Source organism: Lepidochelys kempii, chromosome 5 (genome assembly GCF_965140285.1).
Source record: "Lepidochelys kempii isolate rLepKem1 chromosome 5, rLepKem1.hap1, whole genome shotgun sequence".
In the NCBI taxonomy this organism is placed as follows: Eukaryota; Metazoa; Chordata; order Testudines; family Cheloniidae; genus Lepidochelys; species Lepidochelys kempii.
In genome coordinates this window covers 130,426,299-130,448,624 of record NC_136384.1, presented here as the reverse complement: position 1 = coordinate 130,448,624, position 22,326 = coordinate 130,426,299, and the positions used below count along the sequence as shown (strand labels likewise).

The 22,326-nt window shown below is 42.5% G+C and overlaps 1 protein-coding gene across 8 annotated transcripts in view; it reads right to left on the bottom strand.

The window, feature by feature from the left end:
- The window catches only part of DNAH6 (dynein axonemal heavy chain 6), a 192,300-nt gene that overhangs the window by 107,387 nt on the left and 62,587 nt on the right, over positions 1-22,326 (bottom strand). For all 8 annotated transcript variants that reach the window (XM_073345870.2, XM_073345872.2, XM_073345871.2 and 5 more), the window contains 8 exons: positions 20,640-20,759; positions 19,919-20,101; positions 19,110-19,253; positions 13,293-13,514; positions 10,645-10,792; positions 7,460-7,617; positions 4,613-4,744; positions 2,989-3,160 (listed from right to left, as the gene is read on the bottom strand). In XM_073345870.2, the coding sequence (XP_073201971.1) occupies positions 2,989-3,160; positions 4,613-4,744; positions 7,460-7,617; positions 10,645-10,792; positions 13,293-13,514; positions 19,110-19,253; positions 19,919-20,101; positions 20,640-20,759 (1,279 nt within the window). The remainder of the gene's footprint in view (positions 1-2,988; positions 3,161-4,612; positions 4,745-7,459; positions 7,618-10,644; positions 10,793-13,292; positions 13,515-19,109; positions 19,254-19,918; positions 20,102-20,639; positions 20,760-22,326) is intronic.

The window sequence follows — 22,326 nt, the reverse complement described above, 5'->3', positions numbered from 1 at the left end:
GATGGTGGCAAAAAAATCACAACTGGGAAGTTAATAGAGGATATGGCCTATATAGGAAAGATCAGCAGAGTAAAAGTGGAGGGAATATTGAATTTATTATGATTGTTATTAATTCTAACAATATTGTACATATACATCATCTACCAACATCAGCTATCTCACACAAAACATCTTATGACTATTTATAATGTTCTTATAATATTTATAAGAATATATACTGCACACAAGCACTGACGTGAAACAAACAGAGATTAAAATACTAGGAACATAAAATTGGTTTTATGGATCAGACATCTAATTGAGTATTTTGCCTCCAGTATTGACAAGTGTCAAATGCTTCAGAGGAAGACTAAGACCTCCCCCCTAAAGAATACACCAAGTCCACTGTGTAGTATCATACATTGAGGGAAAAAATTCCTTCTTGACTCCAGCAATCAACCATTTTATGCCTTGAAGCATAATATTTGATTATCTTATTAGGTTAGCTTAGATAACCTAATAAGTAATAAAACTGTCCTGCCCTAGCAGTCTATCCGAAGTGAAGAATTCCCACAATGATGAACTTCACAGGTTGGCCATATGCTGAATTAAGTCTTACGAGTTTTATTATCCTTCAATTTCTTTAGGGACTTTAGATGTCCACTCATTTTTTTATTTTGGGACAGGTAACAAAGGAAGAGCAACTCCTCTTTTATTATGTCTTTCATAATTCTGAACAGTCTATTAAACTTCCTCTAACTTTTCTTATTTAGAATCTGAATAATCCTAGTCCTCACAATCTCTTGTGCAGTGTGTAAATCCAAACATACTTCTTACAGTCTGTCATAAATATAAAGGGAAGGGTAGCCACCTTTCTGTATACAGAGCTATAAAATCCCTCCTGGCCAAAGGCAAAATCCTTTCACCTGTAAAGAGTTAAGAAGCTAAGGTAACCTCGCTGGCACCTGACCCAAAATGACCAATGAGGGGACAAGATACTTTCAAATCTGGGGAGGGGGGAAAAAGGCTTTTGTCTGTCTGTCTGTGTGATACCTTTGCCGGGAACAGATCAAGGATGCAAGCTCTCCAACTCCTGTAAAGTTAGTAAGTAATCTAGCTAGAAAATGCGTTAGGTTTTCTTTGTTTTTTGGCTTGTAAATTCACTGTGCTGGAGGGAATGTAGATTCCTGTTTTTGTGTCTTTTTGTAACTTAAGGTTTTGCCTAGAGGGATTCTCTATGTTTTGAATCTGATTACCCTGTAAGGTATTTACCATCCTGATTTTACAGAGGTGATTTTTTTACCTTTTCTTTAAATAAAATTCTTCTTTTAAGAACCTGATTGATTTTTCATTGTTCTTAAGATCCAAGGGTTTGGGTCTGTGTTCACCTGTACCAATTGGTGAGGATATTATCAAACCTTCCCCAGGAAAGGGGGTGTAGGGCTTGGGGGGATATTTTGGGGATGAGGGGGGGAAGACGTCTCCAAGTGGGCTCTTTCCCTGTTCTTAGTTTAAATCGCTTGGTGGTGGCAGCGTACCAGGTTTTTAACCTAAGCTGGTTCCCAAGGCAAGAAAGAAATCTGTGCCTTGGGGAAGTCTTAACCTAAGCTGGTAAGAATAAGCTTAGGGGGTCTTTCATGCGGGTCCCCACGTCTGAACCCTAGAGTTCAGAGTGGGGAAGGAACCTTGACACAGTCGTTGGTGCCTTCCTCTGAGTGGTTTCATTTGCTACTCTTTATCTTTAGAGACAGCACAATCAACTATGGGGGAAACAAAACACAGAAACACAATTACATGAAAAAGCAAAGGGAGGGCAGAAACAAATAGGGAAACGAGAACACCATTTATCTTCTCTAAGCAGCCACCAGATGCACACACCATCAATCAAAGTCTGCACATGAAAGGGTAAATGTTTGAAAGACTTGAGAAGTGCAAGTACAGATGTGCATGTAAACAAGAAAGTGAACAAATAGGAGGCGGCGGTGCACATAACGGTGAGAAATGTGTGTAGGGACAAACAAAGCATGTGCTTGCCTAAAACCGGAGCTTGCTCAACTGAAGCAGGTTGGGGACATGGCTCAGAAGACAAGCATGCATAACTTAATTTTAAAGTTGTGCAGATGTTATTAGGCATATGCAGCTTCAGCCTGATAGCAAGAGGCATCATGAGGCTTATTGTCATTTCCTTGTAGACTGTCTGGTTAAAACACTGCCATACGAAAGAGGTAGCAGCTGAGTTAGGAATCACGTTAGCCTTCCTATGGGGAGACAGAACTGAGTCTATGAGTTCCCCAAACAGTCTCCTCTCTCAAAGGAAAATAAGGTAAAGTGGATGTCTGTGCCTTCATCACTGGGGTCTGGCCCCTTAGGATGATCTCTCCTGTATCCAGCACCACCCCTCCCTCTCTGTTTCCCGCTGTACCATTGTAGCACCAACAGCAGGAGTTTTTATCTAATACACTGGTGAGTGTTTTACAAGGACTTTCCATTCGCTGTTGTGTATCTTAGGGCATGAGGAGGAACTACTCTAACTTACAATGACTCAGGGACCCTTTCTCCCACTTTCACCAACAGCAGATGAGCATATTTTGCTTAGAGCTAGTGGATGCAAAATACGCAGTCTGAACTTACCCAGTTCATACACTCATTCAGCCACCTTCCTTAGAATCAATCAGTTAGGCTTTGTGGGCACTTACACAGCTCCTGACGAATTTCTCCTACCTTTCGAACAAGGGCAAGGTTTGCCTCTTTCTATATAATGTAGAAATTGGAGGAAATCATGATCTCCTCTTAGATATATTGCAAGCAGAAAAAAAGGCTGAACAAAGAAATTATTCATTGCAAATTATATCCTTTTCTCTAGTAAATAACAAATTTCAGAAGATATAATACTGAAATAGAGAATGTGAACTGCTTAGAGTCTCCTCACTAGACAGAAAGACCACTGACACCTGAAAATACACTAGAGGAACTAGAAAAAATACCATGTCAAAACCAAACACGTTTTACCTTGCACACACTTTGACAAATCACGTAAATTAAATACATAATGGGATTTTGCAGGTGTTGGGAGAAGATCAATGCTCATTCTTTGATATATTTCAACAGCAGCATCTACTATACTTGTTGCAGTCTGCTTTACTGCTGGAGAGAATTCAGCCAAAAAGCCCTTTAAGATTGCCTATATCCAGAACAACAACAAAAAAAGTAAGAGACACTTTAGAACTAAACATAAGGGACATTTTTATTTTCTTTGCAGTCATAAAATGCTGAAAAGTTTGGTTTTTATTGAAATGAGCTGTGATTCCAATCTGTAATAATTTCAAGGTATTTAATTTGAAAAGTCAAGATACTATATTAATTTGATCAAGACTTTAAACAATGGGTACCCAAAAATTAGACTCCTAAAGCCATGTTTAGACACCTAAATAAGTGGCTGGATTTACAAAAGTGCAGCACACCCAGCGGCCATCAATCAAGTATTGTGGGTTTAGCTGGGGTGCCAAGGGGAGTAGCTAGAGTGCTTTGCACTATGGCTCTTCCGGGCTGCAGGGTAGCATACTAGGAGCCACACAAGGGTGCAATAAATCGGAGCAGTCCCAGGGACAATGCTAATTTATGCTGGTGTCCATGCCAAACCCAAGAACAGACCAGAATTAGGGAGAAGCAAGGGCAGCTGAAAGCGACCCTTACTGCACCTGAAGAATCCTTTTATGAGGCACAGCTTGGAAGCTGGCCCAAGGATCTCTTTGGCCAGAGGACAGAGATGCAAAATAGGGTATTGAGTGATGGGTTAAAACGAGTGTGGAGGATAAAAAAGAAGTGCACGGAGGGAAAATTAAATCAACCACCCCAAACAAATGTGACTTTTAAGAAAATATTTTGGTGACTCAAAAAAACAAACAAACTTCAAGTACATGAAAAAACATATAAGGAAAAACATCTGATCTATCAAAATAAACAGAGAAGTGATACTTGTCTGTCAAAAAGCTGTTGACTGAGTTACTGGAAACCAGTGAATACATAGAGACCCATTGTCCTTGGGCATAAAGGTGGCAGGATTGGACCCATAAAAAGGAAAACTCCTAAAAAAAATATTAAGTTATGAGAGTGTTCCCAATAACCTAGAAGCAGGGCACTATAATAAATATCAATATTTATCCATCCTTATGTTCAATTATGCACGGCAGCTATTGAATAATGCACAAATGTTAGACAATTTTTAGCCAATTAAAGTAATATGTTTACAGAAACTGAAGAGAAGAAGGAAATATTTAATGTTATATTTAAATAAAGAAAAAGACACTGAACACAACTGAAATAAAAATACCTTAGAAGGTTAATGACTAATCATTTTAAATATATGCTTCTTCCTGGCTCTATGGGCTTGATCCAAAGTCCACTGAAGTCAGTGGAAAGATGCCTCTTGACTTCAGAGGGCTTTGGATCAGGCTCTTTGTGCATCTAGCCTCAGTCTCCAAAATCAAATTTCAATTCACTTTAAGAATTTGCAAAAGTTCCAATGTGACACACATTCCTAAACTCTTAACTATAGGACCACATTGCAGTATGACAGAGTACACAGATGAATACGTTTTCGATTCCTTAGGGTCACGCAGAAGTTGCTACTGACCTGAAAAATTTGTTTAAGGCTGTGCTCTGAGGGTGTTGGAAGGCACAGCATGGCAAAGTGTCTTATGAAACGTGGAGTTACTGGATTACGACCACCGCCTGGGGGTGCACAAGCTGATGCAATTGTTACATCCTACAGAAGGGAAATTCAGGCACAATTTGCACCAAACAGAATACTCAGTAATTTGTTTAATTATGCAAACACTGTTACTTATACATTTAGTACCCATATCTTTAGCAAGCTCCTGGTAAAGCAAATGTGATTTTCCCCCATCCCCTCTTTTTTTTTTTTTTTTTTTTTAAAAACTGGTATTCAAAATAATTAATTTATGAAAGTCCTTCAAGCACAACAGCATGTCCCAGAAGAGACATGGTCAGTGCTGGCCAGCTCATTACTCCTCTTTCCCTACTCTGCCCAGTCCCCATATTTTGTCTCACACAGTCACACATAAGAGAGACATTAACTAGAGTAGTGGAGTCTCCCATCCTATAGCGTTCTCACTGTGGGCTATGTTTTGATTGCTCGCAACTGACCACACAGTCGCAGGGCAGGGGAAAACAAGGAACCTCCCTTCCTGTAGCATGGCCCAAATGAGGCCCATGCAAAATTGCAGCTCATTCACTCAGGAAAGCACAAGCGTTGCTACTGTGTTGCTCTCTCCTAAGAACAATGGGCCAAAAAAGGGGTGGAGAAGGCTGGAGAGTAGACAGAGCCATGGCTGGCAGCAAAGTGAGGTATGCTGGAGACACTTAAAGGCTACAGTAGACCATGCTCCCCACAGCATACCCAGAGAGCTTTGGGAGGCATTCTGTGGCAGAATATTTCCTGATGCTCCCTCAGGGTGTCACAGATCCACACTAACTTTCTACTCAACTTTCTACTCGCACAAAACCAAACACACTTGCCCTGCCCCGTCCCTCCTCCAAGGACCCGCCCCTTCTCTGAGTCCCCACCCCTGACTCACTCCATCCCCCTCTCCCTCAGTCACTCGCTGTCCCCACCCTCACTCACTTGCTCATTTTCACCAGGCTGGCTCAGGGGGAGGGGGTTAGAGTAGGAGTGGGGTGGGGAGGAGGGCTCCGGCTGTGGGGCCAGATATGAGGAGTTCAGGGTGAAGGAGGGGGCTCCGGGTTGAGGCAGTGGGTGAGATGCGGGGGGGGGGGGAGTTTGCGGGCTCTGGGGTGGGGCTGGGGATGAGGTGTTTGGGATGTTGGAGGGGGCTCCAGGCTGGGATTAAGGGGGTACCAGGGCTGGGGCAAGAGAATGGGGTGTGGGAGGGGTTTGGGGTGCAGGTCCTGGCAGCACTTACCTCATGCAGCTCACGGAAGCAGCAGCATGTCCCCCCTCCAGCTCCTACATGGAGGCACGGCCAGGCAGCTCTGCACACTGCCCTGTCCACAGGCACCATCTCCACAGCTCCCATTGGCCACAGTTCCCGACCAATGGAAGCTGCGGAGCTGGTGCTTGGGCAGCACATGGAGCTCCCTGGCTGCCCCTATGCCTCGGAGTCGGAGGTGGGACATGTCACTGCTTCCGAGAGCCACAAGGAGCCTGCCTTAGCCCCATTGCACTGCCAACCAGACTTTTAACGGCAGTGCTGACCAGAGACACCAGGGTCCCTTTTTGACCAGGCGTTCTGGTTGAAAACTGGACACCTGGGAACTCTATTCAACATGGGGAGGGGCCTCGTGGCTAAATACCATAGTTTACCCCTATATAGTATGTATATCTACCACATTACTACAGCTTAAACTTGAAATCCTTTGGTGGGAGCTACACATTGTGAGAAGAAAGGAAATTTCTTTCTGAATGATAGTAAGAAGTTGCCCAATTTCAAAATCACTCTGTGCAACCTAACCTTCTGCTGCTATCCTATGAACAATACAGATGTTGGGTGCTGGGACTGGGACATCTGAAGAAATTCAGCCAATCATCAAACTGTACACTTGACTTCAGTCTATATACTGGTCAAAAATGGCATAAAAGTCTTGGCTGATTTTTCTTAACAGTCCAATCTTTGCTCTGAAATGCTTTGATAATCTGCACAAACACTGGGTTTCAAATGACAACTCAGTTACTAAACTAAGAGTAGAACTCTAGAAGTGGGTAGCTGCCTCTTCATCTTTTGAAAACAGTGTTTGAAACAAAAAGTTAAAACAACATCTGTTTTAACACTTCTTTTTGACAATCCCTTCTTCAGTTTATTTGGAGTTTAGGCATATCAAAAGACTTAGCCACAATTGCAAAAACAACCCTAGGTCCAACCGTCAACTTCTGGCAGCTGAGGAATGGAATTCTCTCTCATCAAATTCTTGGCTTGTGGCTGAAGGCAGAGGAATGTATGCTATATTGCAAGGGAGGAAAGAAGAAAGACTTACTGGCTAGTATCGGAGTCATTATTCAGAGAGAGGGACTAAATCCAGAAACTGACATCTACGCCAACACCTTCAAGGGTTGTTAGAAGAAAATCTCAGACCCTCATTCCCTGGACTGAAAGAAGCTTGAAAGCTACAGGAACAGCTTCACACTGTTCTCATGTTATTGCCTCAAGGAGCAGCGATAATGGGCTTCAGAGGGAAATGTGTCCTCCTTGGACAGATGGGGTGTCAATGCTAAACAGGGCTAAAGGGTAGGCAGTGCAGAGGGATGAAAATGGAAGTGTTCTGGAGGATCTCACACACACACACAAAGCTCAAAACTTTGGAGTGTGAATACAAAGGTACATTTAAAAAATCCAAGTGATGTTTAGAAGCAATGCAGAGTTAGAGCACATTAACCGTACACAAAGAATACAATTAACTTTATCTAACTATCCTGTGAATTTGATAATCTAAAAGCTGGGATGACCTGTATTTCTTTCCAAAATAGTTTCTCTCTGTCATAGAATCCTCCAAAATCTTGGTACTGCCGAAGTAGCTCAATTGGAGGCTGAGAACCATACCGATCCAATTTAGGCATGTTTAGATCATCCACAAACAAAACAACTCTTTTTTTTCCTGGTGCTCCTAAGAAATAAAAATATAAAAGGCAGACAAATCAGTGCTGGTAATTTCCATTTATGAAATAAAAATTCCAGTTACAAAAAATAAAGCCTTAGGCTATTTACACTGAGCCCTGGTCTACACTACAAATTTATGGCAGTGTAACTACGTCACTCACATCCCTGACTTAGTTATACTGATCTATGTGTATACTGACCTATGCGTGGTGTAGACAGGGCTATGTTGCCGGGAGGGCTTCTCCCCTCTACACAGCTACCGCCTCTCTGAGGTGGAATACCTTCGCCAACGAGAGAAGCTCTCCCCTTGACATAGGTTGAGTAAGTGCTGTGGCAGCTGTAGCAGCCACAACTTCAAAGTGCCGACTCCACAGCCACTTTTAGAGCACTAGCTTGAGCCCCACCAGCCCAAGTCTGTCGATCCGGGCTGGGAGGCTTGCTCCAAAATGCTGAGAAGACATTATGGAGGTGCCTTAGCAGCTCCACAGTTAAGGTTGCATTGAGTTTCCCACTTAAATTGTTTTGTGAATTCAAATTCTGTGAAACTGTGCACAGAAATCATTCTTAAACACGGTCTATTTCAAGGAGAACACATTTTCATTTTTCTAGGTACTTGTCACACTCTTTAGAGCCTTCTTTGTACAACTTTGCAAGACATTAAATCACTCCTGTTGGTAATTTTTCCAGAGACCTTAATGGTTTTTGGGGATCCCTAACGTAGCAATATCAAAAATACCAAATTTCAAACAAGACTTCAGCCTACAAAAAAGCCCAACATGGTAATTTATTGGGAAAACTCAAAATACAGTTATTGAGCTTCTTCATCACAAACCTGTTTAATATTTTGCCATGAAGACCAATGAAGCATTGCATCTTCATGGAGGATTTATTTTCCCACACATTGCCTCCACAGCTCACTGCCGTGTTTTCTCCGGTTCCAAGGCTTCATCCCTTGGTAGCTCCTCACCCTAGATGCCACTGTGCCATCCATGCCCCACAGACTGTCTTGAACGTGAAAACATTCCACACTGGAAGTCCCAAGCTGACATACCAAACTAGATCCATTAGACCAGGTCTACAGTCTGGTGATCCACAGGAAACTGGCAGATAGAGAATCTGCCTTTGTAGTGGAGCTACAAGCTACAAGCTCTGCTTCTGAGACAGCATTGGCTGCATGACTCCCACCCTCCTTGTCTACTGCCACCATGTCTTAACCCATATTACACATAAATGAACATCATGGGGGTAGGGAAAGGGAGAGAGCTACCGAGAAAGTTGCTTGAGAAGTAGAACCTGCAGCTCCACTAGGGAGCCAGCTCATCTCTCTGAAAAACCTTTTGCAGTTTGCCGGCGGGAATCTATCAGTCAGACATTCCAACAGCCAAGGATTATCATTACAATTTAGACACAGAGGTCACGGCAGTCATGGATTCTGTGACTTTACTGGACCTCCCTATCTTCTTTGGCTGTCAGGGATTGAAGCCAGGGCTGGAGGCAGCACTGTGCACCCCTGCCCTGCAACTGGGGCTGGAACCAGGACCCTGCAGCCCCTGCCCCGTGGCCTGGACTGCAACAGGAGCCATGCGTCCCCCTCGCAACTTCGCAGGGCCTTGCACAGTCTTCCCCACCGGCTGTGGCCATGGCTGCACGCCCCTGTCCCGCAGCTGAGGCCAGCTCCAGAGTGGGCGCTGCGCCCCTCCCCTTCAAGCATCAGTCCTGCAGCTTCCGCCAGGGGCTGCAGCAGGGGCTATGCATCCCCCTCACGGCTTCCCAGAACCATATACCCCCCTCCCCCCTGCTGCAGCTGGGGCTTGGAGGGGGCTGCAGCTGGGGCTGCACACCCCTGTCCTGCAGCTGAGGTCAGCTCCAGAGTGGGGGATGTGCACCTCCAATGGCTCTGCCCCACGCTGAGGCCGCTGGAACCAGGGCTGTGCCCCCTGCCATGGCAGGGGGATCAGCCTGTCAGTCTGTCCCCGTCCCCCCATGGGATGCTATCCCTCCCCTCTACCTAGCGCTGTCCCCTGGTTATTTTTAGTAAAGTCACACACAGGTCATGGGCTCCATGAATTTTTGTTTATTGCAGGGAGGCTGGTGTGCAGGGTAAGGGGGTTCAGGAGAAGGCCTGGGGATTGGGGCTCCTAGTTGACTCCCCAGCCTCTTCTGCACACTCACCCCTACTTCTCTATCTAGACCTGTTCCATGGCTCCCAATGTCCTGCCCAGCTCCCTAGTTCCATGGCCTCCTTCCATCCCCTACTCCTCTAACTCTATTCTACACTGGAATAATTTTAATATTCATGTATTTTAGTTAAGTTTAAGAATCCACAATGTACACATCATATTTCCCATAATCACACTCAAACACACAACCTGATATCTGACCACATATTTGTACATGAACATGAAAAAGTAATACATTGCAGATTTGGCACTAAACATATGTATCTTAATCTATCCAAAGTCAGAGTTCAGGTTGTGCATTTGAGTATAATTACAAAGAAGGGGGTGTTTGCACTGTGGGTGGTTACATCTTAAAACTGAAAGGGAATTTGCTGTGGAATGGAAGAGTCTAGAATTGTGTTTAGTTATTGTGAATTGAGGTTGGAAAAGGTGTGAACTGAGGCGGGTGTGGATGTTGTTGATTTCTTTTACTTTCAGTAATTTTGTTGTAAGAAATATACTTGAGCAAACTTAACTCTAAGATAAGGATGTTTTTAGTGTGGAAAATGTAAATATATCATTCAAGAATCCCCTTGTAAATCATTGTACATGACAACTTTTCACACTACTCAATATTATAATAACTGTTAACAGATTTTAAAGCTTTTGTACTTCATTACTGCCCTCAAGTGTAAAACTGCAAGAACTACATCATTTAATAGAAATGAAGCTTCACTTCTTGTATTCCAATTTAACAATAAATTTTCCTGGAAGTTAGCCCTCAGAAACATCATACTTTGAACTAAAATACCAGACACACATTTTTATACTACTGCAATTAAGATAAGCAAATAGATAAAATTAAAAATCATTACCTAAAATATTTTTTCTTTTCTTTTCTAATTTGGATTCGATAATCTCTTGTGTTCTAGCAGATGATGTCTGAGCAGAGAAGTTTAGGTAAACAGGAACATAGCCTGCTTCTTCTTGTATTTGGTTTAGCAATCCCCTTGCAACTACAGACTTTAATTACAAAAAAAATAAGTAATAATAACTTCATTATACACAAAGTTGCACACACACACACACGCACACGCACACACACCCTCTCTTTATGGTTCTATTATGCAATCACTTTGGTAAATTGCACAGTCCTACAACAAATAATATAATGAAATTAATCAAATGAGTAGAACAGTGGGCCAGATCTTATTTCCACTCTCAGCCTCTCCCCTGATGATCCTCTCTAGCTCCATAGGAGCAGAGTGAATACCCCTGAAATCTGTCCTCCAGCTATAGGAGTACAGGAGCCATTGCTGTTTCCTACACTGTTTCCTGGCTGTTGCTTAGGAACAAAGGAATCACCATACTAGATCGAACCAGGCTCCATCATCCATCTAATTTAGTATCCCATCTCTGACGGTGGTCAGTACTAGCTGCTTCAGAGAAAGTATGTGCTGCAGTAGGCAGTTACAGGATAACTTGCCTGCAGTTTTATTTTTATTAGTTTCCATTTTCCCTTCTTGTGGATCCTAACATCGTGTTTGCTTTTCTGACTGCTACTGCACACTGAGCAGAGCTCTTCATTGAGCTGTATGCAATGATGCCAAGGCCCCTAACCTAAACTGTTTGTTAATTTAGAAGTCCACAAGGTTAATTTAGAAATCCACAAGGTAGTTCAAATTATTCCCTCCACTGAGCACTGCTTTGCATTTGTCAACACTGAATATCATCTGCCATCATGTCGCTTATTCACTGAGCTGGGTCAGGTCCCATGAAGTTCCTTAGTCTTCTCTAGTTCTGACTAATCTAAATAATTCTGCATCATCTGCAAAGTACGACACCTAACTTGTCACCAGGTATTAAACAACACTGGACCTAATATGGAATCTTGAAGCACCCTGATGTTAACCCTTTACTATAACAAAAATTGCCAATTTATTTCCACTCTTTGGTTTCTGTCTCTTAGCAAGTTTCTGATCCATGACAATACTTTGACTCTTAAACCTTATTTTCTTTAGCAGCTTCTTTTGTGGGACTTACTTTGTCAAAGACCAAATAAATTATGTCAATTAGTTCTCCTTTATCCACTGTTTTTTTGGCACTTTTGGAGAATTCTAGCAGATCAGTGCGGCTCAATTTTCCTTTGCAGAAGCCTTGCTGTTTAGACACTATCGTATTATGATTTCCTAAATATGTCATAATTCTGTTTGTAATTGTTGTTTTAAACAATGTATCAGATATAAAAGTAAAGGTTACTGGTCTGCAGTTCCTTGGATCATCCCAAACACCTTTTAAAAAATATAGATACAACATTCGCTACCCTCCAATCATCCAGCACAGCAGCAGATTTTAATGGGACATTTCATATTTTAGCCAGCTGCTCAGCCAGTTTTTTCTTAAATTCCTTCAGAACTCTTGGCTTAAAACCACTTGGACCAGGTGACTTTTTGCTTCTTAATTTATCTGTTTGTTCCAGCCCCTTTTCTTTCGATGTCTTAATCTTTAATAGCGCATTGTTAGTGTTACAGGAAAAGAGTAGTTCTGGGATTGGCATCTCCCCAACATCTTCTGTAGTGAACACTGATAGTAAAGCAATCGTTTAGCTTCTGCATCTTAGGAATCCACCCACCAACCCGCTGCCCAACCACCTCTCCTTACCCCTTCCCTCAGGAATCCCCAAACCTGTATCCCAGTTGCCCCTTTCCCTCAGAAGTTCCCCTGCCCACATCCCAAATGCACTCCCCTAACAGCCCTGTCTTAATTAATACTAAATGTAATTCCTTTGATTGGCTGAGTGAAGGTAGGCCCTTCACTCAACTCGGTGCCCTTTCTCTGTCGCTCTGTAATGCCACAACTTTTGAAAACCACATCAGATCAATTTTAAAACTTCAGGGAATATTCTAGGCATCAACAGGCAAGACCCTAATGATTTTGCTGAAAAGCCTGATTTCCACTAAAATCACCATTTGGCCCATCAGGATACAGGGCTCAGGGAGTGACCTCAAAGAGGCCTGTAGAATGGGAGCAGAGTCACTCTGGACAGGGATGCAGGTAGTGATCTTACAGAGGCCTGTGGGAAAGTAGCAGTGTCACTCTGGATACAGGGGTGAGGCAGTGACCTCAAGGTTAGGCTGAGAGTGAGGGCAGATTCCTCTCCCCACTCTGGTCACCCCACCCTCACCACCCAGCCGGACCTCTTTCTCCTGCTCCTCTCAGGCTCTCTCCAACCAGACCTCTTGCACCCCACCCCCACTCTGGTCAGACCCCTACTGATTTGGAAGATAATCTGACAATCTGAAAACTGGAAAAGTTTGATTTAAGTGGACATCAAAATTTTCCAATTTTCATCCAAATCAGTGGACTCTGACCAGAGTTGGGGGTGGGGGGAGGGAGTTGAGGGATCCAGCTGTAGTGGGGGTGAGGGTCTGGCAGGGTGTACAGGTCAGCCTACATAAGCAACCAAGTGTGTGACCCTCCAGTGTTAATCAAGTGACCCTATTGCTATCCAAAGAATTCTTACCTTGCCGACCCCAGTAATTCCTGTGAGCAATACGGAATGTCTGACGGCTAACAACTTTTCCATTAAGTAGCCATAACGCACAGTGTCTGTGGTTGGAACAAGCATTTCAAAAAATGGCACTTGTCTACTGTACTTGAAAGTAGGTATAATCCTCTCCCAGAGATCCAGTCGTCTACTATCAAAATCCATGTAAACACTCCACAGATCTCCAGAGGTTGGAAGCTAGAAGGACAAAATAATCCTAAACAGTACTTCATAATAATAATAAAAACATTATATCTTAAAATTCAAATGCCTTTACATCTCTGCATTCTCCAGTGACATGTACTAAACCAGTAACTGAATTTTCATCTTTTCCATGCTGTTCTCTATTCAGTTATTGCCCAGACTGATTGCAGAATCTTACATTTAAATATTTTGGTGATTCTTTATCACGAATAGCATGCAGGCACCATGCTCATCTGGTTCCATACAAAAATGACACCAAACTGAAGAGTATTTGATTGATCAAATGACTCTAAGTATTAAAGGTTTCAGAGTAGCAACCATGTTAGTCTGTATCCGCAAAAAGAAAAGGAGTACTTGTGGCACCTTAGAGACTAACAAATTTATCTGAGCATAAGCTTTCATGAGCTACAGCTCATTTCATCGGGTGCATTCAGTGGAAAATACAGGAGGGAGATTTATATACACCGAGAACATGAAACAATGGGTGTTACCATACACACTGTAATGAGAGTGATCAGGTAAGTGATCTATTACCAGCAGGAGAGCAGGGGACAAAAAGCCTTTTGTAGTGATAATCAATGTGGGCCATTTCCAGCAGTTGACAAGAACGTGTGAGGAACAGCTTGAGGGTTGGGGGGTGGAATGAACATGGGGAAATAGTTTTACTTTGTGTAATGACCCATCCACTCCCAGTCTTAATTCAAGCCTAAGTTAATTGTATCCAGTTTGCAAATTAATTCCAATTCAGCAGTCTCTCGTTGGAGTCTGTTTTGGAAGTTTTTTTGTTGAAGGATTGCCACTTTTAGGTCTGTAATTGAGTGAGCAAAGAGATTGAAGTGTTCTCCAACTGGTTTTTGAATGTTATAATTCTTGACGTCTGATTTGTATCCATTTAACCTTTTACATAGAGACTGTCCAGTTTGGCCAATGTACATGGCAGAGGGGCATTGCTGGCACATGATGGAATATATCACATTGGTAGATGTGCAGGTGAATGAGCCTCTGATAGTGTGGCTGATGTGATTAGGCCCTATGGTGGCGTCCCCTGAATAGATATGTGGACGCAGTTGACAACAGGCTTTGTGGCCCCTTGTGGCATGTAGTAGTTTAGATGGTTTAGTGTCCTTTTTCTTTTGTAGCGAAGCAAAGTGTGTGTGTTTAAATGGCTTGTCTAGTTTTTGTAAAGTCCAGCCATGAGGAAGTTTGTGTGGAAGGTAGGTTTTTTTATGAGAAACTCCCTGAAAAAGCACAAGAACAAATCTGCACAGACAAAGCCCTAGAATACCCCTGGTCGGGGTTCCATCTGCTACCCAAGATCCATAAAACTGGAAATCCTGGACACTCCATCATCTCAGGCATTGGCACCCTGACAGCAGGATTGTCTGGCTATGTAGACTCCCTCCTCAGGCCCTATGCTACCAGCACTCCCAGCTATCTTCGAGACACCACTGTCTTCCTGAGAAAACTACAATCCTTCATGATCTTCCTGAAAACACCATCCTAGCCACTCTGGATGTAGAAGCCCTCTACACCAACATTCCACACAAAGATGGACTAAGCCGTCAAGAACACTATCCCCGATAATGTCACAGCAAACCTGGTGGCTGAACTTTGTGACTTTGTCCTTACCCATAACTATTTCACAGTTGGGGACAATATATACCTACAATCAGCGGCACTGCTATGGGTACCCGCATGGCCCCATAGTACGCCAACATTTTTATGGATGACTTAGAACAACGCTTCCTCAGCTCTCGCCCCTAATGCCCCTACTCTACTTGCGCTACATTGATGACATCTTCATCATCTGGACCCATGGAAAAGAAGCCCTTGAGGAATTCCACCATGATTTCAACAATTTCCATCCCACCATCAACCTCAGCCTGGTCCAGGCCACACAAAAGATCCACTTCCTGGACACTACAGTGCTAATAAGCAATGGTCACATAAACACTACCCTATACCGGAAACCTACCGACCGCTATGCCTACATACATGCCTCCAACTTTCATCCAGACCACACCACACGATTCATTGTCTACAGCCAAGCTCTACGATACAACCGCATTTGCTCCAACCCCTCAGACAGAGACAAACACTTACAAGATCTCTATCAAGCGTTCTTACAACTACAATACCCACCTGCTGAAGTGAAGAAATAGATTGACAGAGCCAGAAGAGTCCCCAGAAGTCACCTACTACAGGACAGGCCCAACAAAGAAAATAACAGAACACCACTAGCCATCACCTTCAGACCCCAACTAAAACCTCTCCAACGCATCATCAAGAATCTACAACCTATCCTGAAGGATGACCCATCACTGTTACAGATCTTGGGAGACAGGCCAGTCCTTGCTTACAGACAGCCCCCAACCTGAAGCAAATACACACCAGCAAACACACACCACACAACAGAACCACTAACCCAGGAACCTATCCTTGCAACAAAGCCCGTTGCTAGCTGTGTCCACATATCTATTCAGGGGACACCATCATAGGGCCTAATCACATGAGCCACACTATCAGAAGCTCGTTCACCTACACATCTACCAATGTGATATATGCCATCATGTGCCAGCAATGAATCCCCTGAACACCCATTGTTTCATGTTCTCTGTGTATATAAATCTCCCCATTGTATTTTCCACTGAATGCATCCGATGAAGTGAGCTGTAACTCACGAAAGCTTATGCTCAAATAAATTTGTTATTCTCTAATGTGCCACAAGTCCTCCTTTTCTTTTTTCTAAATATTAAAGGCAGCGTTGCTTGCTGGATCGCTGGCATTGAGGACTGCCCCACCTTTGTGAAGATATCTGTGGAAGAGTGTCAGCTGATGGGGGTGCTGCAGAGAAGCCAGCAAACCACCCACACTCTGAACCCCTTCCTTCAGCAGAGTAAAGCTCCATGAACTGGTATCAATCTGGCAAAGCTCCTCTTCTGTGGCTCCTGAGAAGATCTCCTTACAGCTGAAGCACCATCTCACCATCTGCTTGGCCTGCTTCCCCAGCTCCACAATTTGGGGTAGTGCCGAAACACAGGCAAGGAGCCAGCCCAGTGGGCCCATTCCCAGAAAAATCCTGTGTTTTGTTTGTTTTCAAATGTCCTCCATGGACAGAATGAGAAACTGCTCAACAATGACCCCAAAGTGGCTTCAAAAATAATTGGAAAGGGATTGCTTGGGGATGGCCAAACCCTGGAGACTTCATGGAGAAGTCTATGGGCATGTCAACATAGAGACATTCAGAAAAGTTAAGGTGAATCAACTAAAGCTGTGGAGTCAATGCATACAAGTTAAAACATGTTAACTCCTCTCCCTGTATGGTTGCTCTCATTCAGAAGCAAAATGGCCTTAGTTGGGAGAATTAAGTTAGAGTGAACTAAACCACTTTACTCCTGAACGAGAGCCTCCACGTGGAGGTTAACACACTTGAATTTATGCACATTCACTTCACATCTTTAGTTGATTCGCCTTAACTTTCCTTAATATCCCCAGACAGACAAGCCCTAAATTGCTTCCTGCATATCCTGGAGAAGAGGTACAACCCCAAGTGTCTTGGATTAGGGGAGAGATAAGGATCCAGAAAAATACACTGTATTTCATGGATGTCACCACTTCTAGGTTGGAAGGTGGCAGCTGTCTAACAAAACAGAAACAAGAAAAATGAAGCTGCAGGAGGAATTTAGGACATTACAATTAATGATTCTCCATTGCCATGCACCTTGGGCTCCATTCACAAAAGAACTTAGGCACTTAGCTGCCACTTTAAGTGCCTAAATGCCAGAATCAGGCATGAGTGGGATTCACAAAGCCACTGCTCAGCTGCCCCTGAACCCTCCAGAACCTAAATTTTTGCAGTAAAAGTTCCCTAGGCACCTATGTTTCTGTATCTGTGGTCACCCCATCTCAAAAAAGATATACTGGAATTGGAAAAGGTTCAGAAAAGGGCAACAAAAATGATGAGTGGTATGGAACGGCTTCCCTATGAGGAGAGATTAATAAGACTGGGATTTTTCAGCTTGGAAAAGAGATGGCTAAGGGGAGGTATGATTGAGGTCTATAAAATCATGACTGGTGTAGAGAAAGTAGATAACGAAGTGTTGTTTACTACTTCTCATAACACAAGAACTAGGGGTCACCAAATGAAATTAATAGGCAGCAGGTTTAAAACAACAAAAGGAAGTATTTCTTCACACAATGCACAGTCAACCGGTGGAACTCTTTGCCAGAGGATGTTGTGAAGACCAAGAGTATAAGAGGGTTCAAAGAAGAACTAGATAAGTTCATGGAAGATAGGTCCATCAATGGCTATTAGCCAGGATGGGCAGGGATGGTATCCCTAGCCTCTGTTTGTCAGAAGCTGGGAATGGGCGACAGGGGATGGATCACTTGATGATAACCTGTTCTGTTCATTCCCTCTGGGGCACCTGGCATTGTCCACTGTTCGACGACATGATACTGGGCTCGATGAACCATTGGTCTGACCCAGTATGGCCATTCTTATGAGCATACGCACTGCAACCCCATGCCAGGTGTCCAGACACCTAAGTCCCCAGAGCAAGAAACAGGGCAAGATAAGTGTTCCTCTGCCTAATTTGTCTGTATGGCCCAATCCAGTAAGAGTGCTCAGACCTCGCCTACCAGATCAGGCTCCTATTAGGAAGCATACACACGGCAGGGGGGGTGGGAGTGGGGAGGAGGATGACCTCCTATATAACTTTTAGCCCAGAGGTTAGGGTACTCACCTGGAATGTGGGAGACCCCCATTCTGCCTGAAGGGAGAAGGGATTTGAACGGGGCTCTGCCAACTTTCAGGTGAGTACCCTAGCTACTGACCTATTGGGTACTCTGAGGTGGGGCTCCCTCAGTCTCTCTTGTTCAAGCTGCTCCACTGTGGAAAAACAATGAAAGAATCCTCCCGCTCCTTTTCTCCCTCACCACCAGCTTCTTGCAAAAACCACAGAGGCCCTCAACCCAAGAGAGTTGGCAGCCAAGAATCCCCAACAAAGGGAGACACCTCCCTGCAGCATGGACATAAGCACCTATCTCCGAGAAAGTGGTGGGGCTTAGCACACACCTCTCAGTTTGGCCTCTTCAATTGGCTGGTTTAGGCAAGGAGCCGCCTAGCTTGCTGGCTTTAGTGAATCCCCTGGAGAGGCACCTCTCTCTTCCCATTCATTGTATAGGGAGCCTAGGTGCCGAACTCAGGCTTTGTGAATCCCAGTTACCAGGGTGACACCCAACATCACCACGCCTACATTTCTTTGTCAATCTAGCCCCTCCTGTCATGATTTACACCTGTATAGTGTGAGTGCAAAGCAGGTGTGAAATGCTACCTTTCTAATTTGGTAGCACTTTGTCCTCACTTTGCATCAGTGTAAATGACTACACAAAGTACAAAGCAATGAAGAATCAGGCCCTGGGTCTTTAAAAAAAAAAGTACCACAGCATCTTTAATGACCACAAATGGTTAGGACTTAGGTTTAAGAAGGAAAGATCTTTTCTGCTACCTCTGCTTGTTACATTATCCCCCTACCTCCCTATGTATAGAAGCTACTGTAAATGCCGTGAGTCAACTTGTTTCTTTACCTTGGCTTCAGGATTGTCCTCAAACTGTTGTCTCACAAATGTATCAAAAACATCCCAGTAGTTTTCCATTAAATTTCCACCCAGTGACCATAAATAGCAGAAAACAAAAGTCTGGCAGACTATGGTTTTTAATTTTGATTGGTCCTATAAAGAAGAAAGACAGTTCATACATTTTGTACATTACTTTTCATTACATCAGTGTCTTAAAAAAAGCCCTGCAGTCATGAAAGCTGAATTAGTATTCAGTACTAACAATACCCATGGAGACTAAGCTCTGCATGTTCTCAATCCAATTCATTTAAAAATGAAAAATGAAAATGAAAAATGTTCAACTTATGAGCCCACCTGGTCATTCTGAATAACACACTTCACAAGTCTACAAACTGAGCTCCGTGCAGCTGAGGTAGGAGACCAGAAGGCTCGGGGAAGGGGATACAAGGGGCTAGGGCTACAGGGAGGGAGGTATTTTGATAGTATTTTATTTTAAAATGCACTTTTAAATGCAAATTCCAATTTACTCCAGTTAAAACTAGTTTTCAACATTGGTCTAAAAGCTAACATCCCACTGAACAGAAAGATACCAGTGCCCTTCTAAACAAAGAAACGATCATTTCTGAATATCAGTCAGTTCAGATCATTAATAGATTTCATGATTTCAAATCAAACAACACAAGCTACAAAACAAAAGTTATTGAACATAAAATGTGATTATTCCACATTTAAATTTTATACCAGAATTGTAAGTAAGTAAGTAAGTGTTTTCTGCATATCTTGAGTGTATTATATAGTAGTATGTTAAATGCTTATACCATTTTAAGATCAGGGCCTCCTTTTCCAAACAGCAAAGACTCCAGTAAACAACAAAGCGTAGTAACTTTACTGATGTCCACTTGTGGAATAGCTTGTGAGCACTTTTTATTGACAAACTTTAGACCATCATCAACATAGCGACAAAACAGATCAAACAAATGCTGTTTTGCTTCCTCATTTAACTAAAATGAAAACAATATTTTTATGAATACATTTTCAAAAAATTGTTTTGAACAAAGCACACATCATAATAACAAGCTGTACAGCATCCTTGACATCCAGAATATACTGATAAATTTTGTACACATGCACACTCAACACATTTTTATATATTATAGATATACAAATGAAGGATTACACTGACAGGCGTGTTTCTCCAACCCTGACTCACGTGAGTAATCCTTCTCATGATTTATTCCACTGAAGACAAATAATGAACTGGAAATTTTCATGAAGTGGAAAAACACTTAGATGCATGTTCTGCATATTTTTATATATTTTGTACATTTAGATTCCTACTTTATTACAGTTAATTATAATTACTGGTTTATTAAAATGTTACTCTTCATAATAATTGTATTTAATTAGTTAAAATAAATAAATAAAAGTGTAAATCCTTGATATTTATTAAATATTAAATATCTGTTGCTAACAAGCTCTTTCAGGGGGAGATTTGGAAGTGTTACGTCAGTACGTAAAACTAACTTTTCTGACACTTACTTTTGCAAGCCCTGCCATCCAAGTCTGTACATATGGGATCCACTTCAGCTCCTCGGGGTCAATGTACACCATTCCACATCGGCTAACTGTTGCAGGTGAGGCAACCCTCAGATCTTGTACCTGAGGTATATGGATATTGCATGTAAAACATTCTACCGTATATTTCAAATGCATGCAACAGAGAAGGTATATTTCCAGTTCCCCTCACCCTGAGTTAACTTGTGGACAGGCATTCAAGTACAAACTGCAATCTACCACCTTATTAATTTTTATTCCCCATTAGCTTCTTGATCTCCACCCTCCATATGCAATTTCCTCATTTCGATCAGAAGAAAAAATGCATAACTGGTAAAGGAGTTTCTCTTTTTTTGGCATGCTGATTCATCACTATCCACCAGAGAGTAAATTACGATCATATTCACATAGGGAACAGCTTCACTTAGCAGTTACGCCAAAAACCAAATTAGTTAAGCATCAATAAATAGGTCTGCTAGTGAAGTGGTTTGGAAACCATGGAAAAACTGTGTCAACAATTTAATATAGCAACTAAATCAGGTTTTTGACATGACAAATCAGGAGAGTGCTCATAACTGCCTTTCAATTTATTCTTTACACAAGAGAGCTTTTCTAGAACAGCTAGAAACATGAACACCTCACAGATCCTTGGCCACTCTGGAGAGAAAGCTAATGCACAATTTCTTGAATACGTGCAGGTCACTCTTGGCTTGGAGAATTCACTGTTTCCAGAACATTAGTGGATGTTATTTCTATTTAATCATAGCCGTAAGAGTTCTTGAACACTTTGATGCTAGGCTCCCAATGCAATACTCATAATTAATAATATGTAGTATTTTCCCAGTTACATCTAGCCAGATCATCATGTCAGTGATCATATTCAACAACCAGAATGCATGCATTTTCAACAGTAATGAGGCTTTTCAATTTGATTAACTTTGGTTAGTTGTTTTCATGGCTGTCTGAATAGTTGCAGCAGTATACTTATCATCCAACTAAATACTGATTCCAATGGAGTACAGTAGGGATGAATCTGGTCTAAAATATCCAGACTAGCTAAACGATACTTAAGTGGGATGTAAGAACCAGAGGGTTTAAACATAAAGGAGGGAAAAGAATTGTTTAGAGTGGCACAATGTTGAGGGTAATAAGGTAATGAGGTGAAACTTAATCCTGACAGGATATCAGAAGAAAATTCCAAACAGTGAAATCTGCTAGGAATCTTTCTAGCTCTCTTTTTTTATGATCTATGAATGATGATATTATGTCAGAAAGGCAACTCAGTTTCTGGGTAAAAATAAGATTGTGTGATCAGGTGACCAAGAGAGATACAATGAAATAACAAGAGTTACTCAAGTCTAATATTAGCTTCTAGGTAACTACCTGATGGCAAAGACTCCTTGGCTTTGACCCTGAATTGCTAACATGTGAAAGAGAAGTCATTCTGGAGAAATCCCCATTCTCATCCTCCATAGAGAGAAAAATAGAGACAGACCAGGACAAAAATTACAAACAAACAGATATGGCTAGATTGTCGGGCTCAATGGGTAGTGATCAATGGCTCCATGTCTAGTTGGCAGCCAGTATTAAGCGGAGTGCCCCAGGAGTTGGTGCTGGGGCTGGTTTTGTTCAACATCTTCATTGATGATCTGGATCATGGGATGGATTGCAC